A 10,456-nucleotide genomic window follows, 5' to 3' on the forward strand; every position below is an offset into this window, starting at 1 on the left:
TAATAATAATAATAATAATAATAATAATAATAATAATAATGTTACACATCCATGTAATCATGTAACTAAGTTGGCCCAACATCAAAAAATCCAATACCATTAAATGAAACGTGAAATACACGCATCTAATACACACGAAATCGCCCAACGCTTCTTCTCCCCACGCTTCTTTTCACGTTCGTTTACGCACGGAGCGTCTTCTTCTTCTTCGCCTTCTTCTCCGCGTTCTCCCTTCTCCTCCTTCTCCTCCTTTTTCGCTTTCCTTCTTTTTCACGTGTTTCTCTTTATCGTCATTCTTTTGTTATTGTTGCTGCTGTATTTTTTTTGTCTTTTCCTCATTCTCTCTGGTGAAGAAGCAGTAGAAGGTGAGGAAGAAGAGTTTTGAATAGTGCAGAATGAACCGAATACAGTACTCATGGTTAATCGAACATAGTACTCATGGTGAATCGAAAACAATACAATTGTATAGTACTGAGTGAACGAAACATAATCCATTATATAAAATCAAATTCAAACAGCTTTCTGTAGAATGAACCGAATACAGTACTCATGGTGAACCGAACACAGTACTCATGGTGAACCGAGAACAATATAATTGTATAGTACTGAGTGAACGAAACATAATCTATTATATAAAATCAAATTCAAATAACTCTGCCTATAATTTACATATTATCAATTCAATTCAGTACACCTCCGTCTATTTAATTCAATTCAAATTAGCAATTGCATTCCATTCAATTCGATTCAAAATTGAATAATCCAAACTTTGTTAGTTTGATTTGTTTCAGAAGAGTAATCCAAATCGCTCTCCTGTTTACCAAAAAATTATGAACCTCCTAAATACTGAACCCTAAACCCTAAATCCTAAACACTAAAACCAGAACCATGAACCCTGAACCCATAAACCCTAAATCCCTAAAACCTAAACCCTAAACCCTAAACCTTGAACCCGAACCTGAACTCTGAACTCTGAACCTTGAATGCTAAACCCTAAACCTTGAACCCGAACCCTGAACATTGAACTCTGAACCCTAAATGCTAAACCCTAAACCTCTAAACCCTGAACCCTACCGTAAATCCTAAACCCCCTAAAACCCTGAACTCTGGACCCTAAACCCTCAACCATGAACACAGTGAACCAAAATTAATACACGGGGCGAACCCGAAAGTTTGAAACACACTGAACCCTGAACCCATAAACCCTAAACCCTAAAACCCTAAACCTTGAAACCCTATCGTCATTCTTTTGTTGTTGTTGCTGCTGTATTTTTTTGTCTTTTCCTCCTTCTCTCTCCGGTGAAGAAGCAGTAGAAAGTGAGGAAGAAGAGTTTTGAATAGTGCAGAATGAACCGAACACAATACTCATGGTGAACCAAAATCTTAGTTATGGTGAACCGAAATCTTAATTACGGTGAAACAATTATATAGTGTTTAGGAAAGAAAACAGAACATATTGGTCTAATTTTTGTTAGACTCCTTTCTGCGGACCGAACCAAAAACATGAAAGTGATGAACCACCTCTTTAGTACTTACCGAACCGAAAAGTTACTCACATTTATTCAGAGTTACTCACAATTACTGACACTCACAATTACTCATAGTTACATATTATCAATTCAATTGAATTCAATTTAGATGTAGATCACCACAGTCCATTCAATTCACTTCAAATAAAATTAGAAATTTCATTCCATTAAATTTGATTCAAAATTCAATAATCCAAACTTCATCAAATCGATGCGTTTGAGAAGAATCATTAAAATCGTACTCATTCAGTTAATTTGAAATTGATTCATTCATTGTTTCAATTCAAAAGTGCAGATCGAAGAAGAAAACGAAGAAGAAGATGAACAACGAAGATAATTGCGTTGAATCAATCCAGATCCATAATGCAGAGAAAAAACGCGAAAGAGGAGAACAACGGATTTAATTAGGTTGAAGAATAAGAAGGAGAAGAAGAAGAAGAAGAACGCGAAAGAGGTTTACATTGCATGAAAATGTTTACGTTGAGAAACGTTGATAACGCAAAATAAGGATTCGTTATATAGGTTATAAGAGGCTCGTGTAAAACAAGCGGAGGTGTGAGGCGTGGAGTGAAAATTACATGGATACCATCCATGTAATTTTTACATAGATGTAGAGCTTTTCCCTAATAATAATAATAATAATAATAATAATAATAATAATAATAATAATAATAATAAAAGTATTTTGGTTATTTTTTATAATAAGAATATTGTAATTATATTTTATAAAAAAATATTAATTTAGATCGGTTTAAGGTATAATTTACCGAGTTTTTGGCTAAAATCAAATTGTCTAATCTAATTTTGACAAAAAATACCGTTTAATCAATTATATGTATTAAATTTTAATTATTAAAAGTTACCTTTAAAAAAATATTTTAAGTGTCTTTATTTGAATGGCTCTCATAATACAAACTAGTTAAAAGGCAAATTAAGTAAACAAAACAATTTGACTCGAATATTACTCAATTTTTCTAAATGAATTTTTTTTTTCAAATTGATACAAATCGTTTTAGGCTGCAATTTTTTAAGTTATATGTAAATGGTGCTATGGAGCAACGATTTTTCAGGAGACATCTTCAGGAACGACGGTATAATTAGAGGGTCCAACAATTTAGCAAGGAATGTATTACATTTATAAAGGGGTGTATAGATCTAAATAATGAATGCAATTAAAATAATGAGTATCATAAATTTTTTAAAATTTTATAAAAAAAATACTTGCAACAAGCAATTTTAAACTTTATAAAATGTTTACAATAATTATAAAAAAATTAGTTGTACTCGTTATTTTAGTTGAACTCATTGCGAGATATAACAAGTACAAAAACAATTTTCAAACTTATAAAAATGCTTACAATACAAATTTTTAAATTTTGTAAAAATGATTTCATGTTGTGTTAACAACCAAATAGGTATACCCTTTACATGAGATAAGTAACACAATATATTGAAACTAGGATTATTGCTGTTCAAATAGAATTTCTTTTAAAATATATACTTCTTTTCATATTTCAACTCAGAATACTAAGTTTAATTACTAAAGTCTAACTGTTAACAAGTTATAACTCAAATGACATAATTTTTTTATATTCACCTAAGAGATTGCGGAATTAAGTCTCACTCCAAACTTTGAAAAAAAATTACTATAGTCTAACTAAAAGGCTCTTCATAGTCCAAAAAGAGTTAGATATAGGCTTAACCACAAAGCCGCCTCCGACTTCTTTCATCAAACCTATTTATGATCTATCTATTTCAGATTACGTAGGAACAACATTCAAGAGAATAAAAAAATAAAAGAGAGCATTAATAAAGTAAAAGATGGGCACCAACGCAAGTTGGCACAGATAGATGAGAGTTTGTATTTTTTAACCATCTCTCCCGAGTTCAATACTCATTGGAGAATGGAAATGGAGCTTACTTAGGAGGATCACCCACTTTGTGTGCCTCTGCAGCAGTACTTGATGGATATCCTGATGCAAAAAAAAAAAAAAGAAGTAAAAGATGGGCTTTTAGTAATAACCCACAACACGAATTGTGGAGGAGAAGCCAGATTAGACTTATATTCGGATTTAAAACGACAAAAAACCAGATCGAAATCGACATAAACACTATAGGCTTGCATATCCACCGTGTTGGAGGCGTATCGGTGTTGCATCCATGTCAAATACGAATATGTCAAGATTTCTGATGTGCCGGTGCTTCCTAGACTCCATATTACACTTATAAATTAAATAAAACTATCATGACTAAATTATTTTTTTAAATGTTATTCAAATTTACTATTAACCAAAATTATTCTAATTCGGATAAAAAACTTTGTGATTGCTTTCTTTAGCAATGATTTTCTTTTTCGGTTTTAAGATTTGAACTTGACACTATTGAAATGGAACAAATTTTCTTATTATGCCACTTACAATGGATTAGGAAGTCCTAATGTGCTAATACCTAATCTACAAGGTTTTCTTTTGTTAAAAAAAAATTATATTAAAGATTTTTTATGTTCAACAGCACAAGCTGGAGCATCAAAGTTAGGGTACACAATAAACACAATGGATAAAGGATCTATGTGTATTGGTGAATGTACATTACTCCTAACTGGATCCAACCTTGGAATTTCTCCACCATTAGTTAGCTCTAGTGGATTACCATTAAGCAACATGGTTTGGCTTCTAAGGTAACCATCTTTTGGGGTTAGGTGGTACTCTTCTCTGAATGTCACATCTGATGCTTTTGTTCCAACCCATGAAAATGCACTTTTGATATGACTAGAAACCGAGGTTTCTTTTAGGATGTGTTTGGCACCATCTTCTTTTGACTCACGGTCATGAATTGTTAGTAAGAAATGAGTCTTATTGCTTAAGTTGATCAGCAAAAATGTTACACCATCCTGTTCAATGAAAATTGAGAAAAATAATTTAGAGTTAAAATAAGACACTAACTCATATGGTATAAATTATTATTATTATTATATAGATTAATTCGTAAAATGGATGTTAATACTTAATATTGAAAGTGGCAAAGGCACACTTACTCTGCCTTTTGAGCAATGAGCATAAGTACGTATAAAAGGTGAAAGAACATCACTTGAAGCTGAAAGAACCTTCTTCCCCATTAGCTGATTCCACAAAAGTGCACTAAAATAAGGTAAAAAAAAAAAAGGAACCCTTTCATTATTGTCATTATTTCTTTTCACAAAATCTTAAAAAGGATACTAATAATAAAAATAGAAAACAAAATGCAATTGACCCATATTTTCACCTTTACAAGAACAAAATTATATATAAAAAAACGAAAATTAGATAAAAGGCCATTAAGGCATTAACCTCTAAAGGAATATTGTTTTTTGTTTTATCTTCATTTTCAAAATATAAAAAACAAAAACCAAACCCATAAAAATAATCATTATTTAGACTTGCCTGTAGTAATCAGGATTGGGAGAGAAAGTGGTGGTATTGAGAAGACCATAGTTTCCTCCAATTAAACTCTGCCTGCAATAAACCTTTGTGTTGTATTTTGATGCTATTCCAAGTTCATCTAAGTACCTACAAAACCAAATTCAAAATCCAGAACTAGTAGTAAGTCAATTGATTCCATTTATGATTTTTTATGATACTAGATAAAATATTGTAAAACTAATTTCATAGTCAAGATTTACCAAAAGCTATTAACAAAAGTGTCAGAGATATCACGGCCACCACTGTTGTATGCACCACCCGCTTCTCCAACCCATGCAGCAGACCAAGGACCATATTTCTTAATTGTCTCTGACATGCTGCTGAATACTGATTCTACATTGCTCAAACGCTCAGGATCTAGGATCTTAGAATCAAGATTCACATCACTACCTACAACCAAAAAGAAATGTTCGTGTAGAACTGTTTACATTAGCAGTGTATCAAAATTAAACTAATATGTCCTAGTATATGGTCGTATCAAGGGCATGATTACGGATCGGATTAAATAATAATATAAAACTCTTTTGCGTTATTTATGCATAACAATGAAATGAATGCGCTAAATTTCTCCAAGAACAAATAGAGTAGTAAGATCTAGCTTAAGTTGCAAGCAAACCTGGGCCCAAGTTATATATGTGATGAGTGAGTGCATTGAGTACACCAGAACCTGTGACCTGAAGAAGTTTATCAAACCAATTCTTGTCATAGAATCCTCCAGGTGCTATAAGTGAAGGTTTGAACTTGTAGTTATGGTACATTGTGTTTAGAATTTGTTTAAGCTTTATCAAATCTTTTCCATATTGTGCTGCACCAACATTTGCACCAATGCCCTTACCACTCAACTCATTACCTGTAGCAGCATATATATGCAACATTAATTTTTAAGGAAAAAAGTTTCAATACAAGAGAAAGGCAAGTATAATGTACATGTTGATAATTTGGTCAAATTTTAGTAAATTGACTGTATCGACAAATTTTGCTGAATTTGTAACAAATTTCAAACACTTTTTTTTGTTCTATAGTATTTTTATTTCCACAGACCAAGAACTAATTCATCGGAAATCGGAACTCCGTTAAGGATTTGCTGTTATGTATAAGACAAGATTCACTCCCGACACTATCTTAAGTGAATTAGTGAGCTAACCACTGAACCAACTCAAGTTGGTTTGATTTCAAACACTATTCATTTGGCCGAATTTCATCTATATTGACTATGGAATTCACTAAATTAATGATGCATTTTAAGCATTATAAATTTGGAGAATGTTAATGCATTTTAGAAAAGGTAATGAGTGTATTTTTGAATTCTAATTCTAGATTTTAAACTTTAAATTTAAAACTCTAAATCTGCAACAATAAATGGAGAGATAAGATTCCTTACTTAATAAGAAGAATTTAGTTTAAATTTTAGGTTAGTTGACTATTAAGATCAAACTTTATTTGTTAAATTAGTAGATTTTAAATGCTACTAATTTGGCTAAACCCTAACCAAGTTAACTATTAGCAGTGGAGTTTCATAAATTAGTGACGGACTTCAAGTATTACTAAACTATATAAAATCCCACTTAACTAATAACTATTAGGCTATTAGCAACGGAATTCTCTGAATTAGTGGCAGAATTTTAGTCCTCAAAAATTTGTATGATACTGTTTTTCTATATATTCTCGTACCGAATTCCCACGAATCGATTTGGTATCCCTTTGAAATAGTGTAGCTTATGAAATCATGAGCATTAGTAATGTCCCAATCTCCTACCCAGGCAGCACGTTTCGTCTTGCGCCTCCCATTTAGGGCATTCAAGCCAAATGTCACAATTGCCCTGCAAGTTTCAATTTTTTTATTTTTTATTTTTTTCGAAGGAATAAAAAAAATAACAATAATCTGAATGTTAAAGAATTTTCTTACCCTGTCTTGTTGAAGAATTGGTTAAGCTCATCCCACCTTTTCATTTGTAAGCATCCTTTTGAGAATCCAAACAATCCACCATTCTTCTTCTGAAATTGTTGGCATGGGGACTTCAAATTCCCTACCTCATACAACACTTGATCTTGCAATGAACCTCCAATTCTTATCCTCAAAGGCTTGAGACCTATCAAGTATCCATCCGGAAAGAAAAAAACATCATTCTTTGAATTCAAATACAGAGAAATACCCTAAATTACTCTTTAAGAAATTTTTACTAAGGTATTTTAATCGCCTCAAACTTTTATTTCGGCACACAAATCTATCTTTATATCAAATTATTTTTTTATATAAAAATATTGATATGAAATTTTTAAAATTATTAAAAATTGATATGTTTTTTATTAAATAATAATATAAAGGATAAAATATAATTTTTTGTCCGAAGTTTAACAAAAATTTTAAAAATATTCATAAATTTTGTTTTATTTTAATTTTGTCCTAAAATTTTCGATTTGTATCAAATGTACTCTAACGGCTAACCTTTTTAAAGAATTTAAGACCAATTCAACAACAATTTCATAAAAACAATCCTCAACACAAGCAAATCAAGCATACTTTTCATGTATTATTGTTAGATTGATCTTAAATTTTATGAAAATTTAACCGTCAAAAATATATTTGATACAAATTGAAAATTTTTGGGACAAAATTAAAACAAAATAAAACTTAAGAGTATTTTTAAAATTTTTATCAAACTTCAGAGAAAAAAAATATACTTTATCCTAATATAAATTAATTTATCTAACTTTTTACTAAAGCTTTACATAAAATAAAAATAAAAGATTGTTGACTACAAATTTTTTAGAAATTAATTTGAAATATTTCTCTAATATATATCGATTTTGTCTCAAATCGTCTAATTATTTATGTTCATATGAAGTAGCAAAGTAGCTTTAGCTTACCTTGGATAGCCTTGGTCAGTAAAGGCTGAGACAAGTCCTGAAAAGTCAAAATTCCAACCTCTTAGACATTTTACAACTCTACAAGTCTCTGTTCTAATTGAATGAGAACAAATAGTACCAAATTTATAATAGATGTATTTCCCCATGGACAATTGTTGTAGTCACACTTATCTTGAGGCCACCAATCAATGGTGGCACAGATGAAGTTATCGTCGGTATCAGCTACCGATCGAGCTCCATCGACGATAAGCGAACCGTGTTCGATATCTTTACTCATAACCAAACTAAGAGGAGGAGAAACCAGAAACACAAACAAGGCTAGGTGGAAGAATCCCATTATAATTAGTAGTTTTCACTTGCAACTCAACTTCTCCAAATTAACTGCACCATAGAAAATACAATATATACTACATAAATAAACAGAGCAATCTAAGAAATTCAAACTGTCGTGTGTTTTTTGATAACATGTTTTGATGTTTCAAAACCGTTAGAGAACAGCACGTTTCTTAATACTATAACATATTTTCAGGCCTAAAGATGCATAGTTGAATTCAAATAACAAGTTAGATAATATTCCAGTACATTAATGGCCAGCAAGAACTCATCTTGTCAACATGAAAAGGAGATAGATAAAAGAGAAGGAAAACCCAGATGAAGAAATCATGAAAAGAACATATAAAAAGCTTGATGAGAGTCTCTATTTTGTGTTCCTGTTTACCTTGTAATAAGTTTCACTTTATTGTGTTGAGCTCCTTCTTTTTTGAAAAAACACAAAAACAAAGTTGATGATAAACAAGATGAAACCTCAAACCTTGTCTCAAAGGAGGAGCAGCATAAGCAGAAGAAGAAGGAAATGTTTGTGAGGCACCAAAACGGGAAACGAAAGGGGCATGTCTTGTGGTAGTTGAAATGTGTTCCTTCATTCATACACAAGTAAAGACACAACAACATAATACAACACAGCAATCTCATAATATATTACCGTCAATTAGCATTCATTAGAATTATTTGGTATATCTGAATATTTATTATAAAATATTACATCTTTATTATTATGATTTTCTTAACACATATAAATATCTTTTTATATTATATCATTTTAGACAACTTGAATACACCATATAATACACAAATTCTTTTTTCAATTTAATCTTTTATTTCTAACATGGTATTAGAGTCATGATCTCCTCTTTGAAGAGGATAGGTTATTTTTCTTCTAATGAAAACACCATATTTTTCATATTTTTCATATTTTTCTTCCGTGCCATTTTTTTCTTTTTCTTTTGTCAATACTTGATGTTTCCTCACCTAACCGATTAGTTTATTGACTAAACCATACATTTTTCGTCACCTTCATCCTTTTAGACTTTGTCACTTTTTCAACAATTTTTTGACAATTCACCATCTTTTGTTGGCCACTCTTTCAGCAGTTCCGTCTATGTTTTTTTGTGGTAGTTTTGTCTGCATTTCTTTGTAGTAGTTCTGTCTATGCTTCTTTCAAACAGCGGTAATTCCGTTTGTGCTTCCTTCAAATAACGGCAGTTTTGTCTGCACTTTCTTCAGACAGTGACAGTTCCATCTACACTTTATTCCGGCAGTTCTGTCTGTGTTTCCCTCAAACAGCGGCAGTTCCGTCTGCGCTTCCTTCCGATAGTTCTGTTTGCACCCGTTCTATCAGTTTATGCATTTTTTTATTTTATTATTTTAAATAAATCTTAAATTCAAGTTGTAACTTGAATTTGAGGGAATGTCAGAATACATTAGGATCAATTAGCATTTATTAGTATTATTTGATATATCTAAATATTTATTATAAAATATTACGTTTTTATTATTATGATTCTTTTAACACTTATAAATACCTTTTTATTTTGTATTATTTCAGGTAATTTAAATACACTTAATAATATAAATTTTTTCTCTAATTTAATGTCTTGCTAACAAACACAATGTAATGATAATGTTAATGATGCAGGTATTGAGGAGGTTTCGTCATGTGGACTTTGTAGCTGTCCTTATTGTTGAGCTTATTGTTGAGCCTAAGTATCATCTTCCCCACCAACAACTACCCTTGCAAGCAAGCAACTCTATCATTTCATAAATAAATTATATTCTTTTCTAAATGGGTATCTCCTCAAGTACAGGTATCATACAGTGATACTTTCTTACTCAATAAGATTAAAAAAATATATTATACAAGACATGAAATTTCTGATTAATGCACACTTAGCTTTATTGATATTTTAATAATAGAGTAATTCAAATAATATAATAATAATAATAACGACGACGAGGACGAGGATATGATACCAAGATAGGTTTGTGTGTATTTGCTGATACAGCATAAGTCGTTCCTTATTCATCTCCTAGTCTTGCCTTGGTGGAAAAGCTATACCCTTCTTCCACGGTTCCACCCAAGTCAAATTTCTTATAACAAGATTCTGTTTGTTTGTTTGTTTTTTTTTTCATTCGCTACAATTATTAATAAAAAAGGCTAAACCTATACATAGTACAGAGATTCTTTTTGTGTTTTTAAAAGGTAAAATGTCAAAGTAACGAAAGTATCTATTAACCGTATAGAATGTAATTATACCTTATTCT

General features: G+C 31.0%; 1 protein-coding gene across 2 annotated transcripts; it reads right to left on the reverse strand.

Moving 5' to 3' along the window:
* Positions 1-3,907: 3,907 nt before the first annotated feature.
* LOC107468441 (heparanase-like protein 2) lies at positions 3,908-8,789 on the reverse strand. Of its 2 annotated transcripts, none has more exons than XM_016087730.3 (10): positions 8,667-8,789; positions 7,974-8,236; positions 7,856-7,892; positions 6,894-7,077; positions 6,659-6,807; positions 5,604-5,837; positions 5,188-5,377; positions 4,949-5,074; positions 4,564-4,666; positions 3,908-4,419 (listed from the first exon to the last, which is right to left on the reverse strand). In XM_016087730.3, exons 2-10 carry the CDS (start codon positions 8,190-8,192, stop codon positions 4,012-4,014), a joined length of 1,650 nt encoding a protein of 549 aa, XP_015943216.1. In that variant the 5' UTR covers positions 8,193-8,236; positions 8,667-8,789; the 3' UTR covers positions 3,908-4,011. The 2 variants fall into 2 exon arrangements, with proteins under 2 accessions (XP_015943216.1, XP_015943210.1); XM_016087724.3 differs by having other exon boundaries at positions 8,574-8,781.
* Positions 8,790-10,456: the final 1,667 nt, after the last annotated feature.

This window comes from Arachis duranensis, chromosome 1 (assembly GCF_000817695.3).
Source record: "Arachis duranensis cultivar V14167 chromosome 1, aradu.V14167.gnm2.J7QH, whole genome shotgun sequence".
NCBI classification, from domain to species: domain Eukaryota; kingdom Viridiplantae; phylum Streptophyta; class Magnoliopsida; order Fabales; family Fabaceae; genus Arachis; species Arachis duranensis.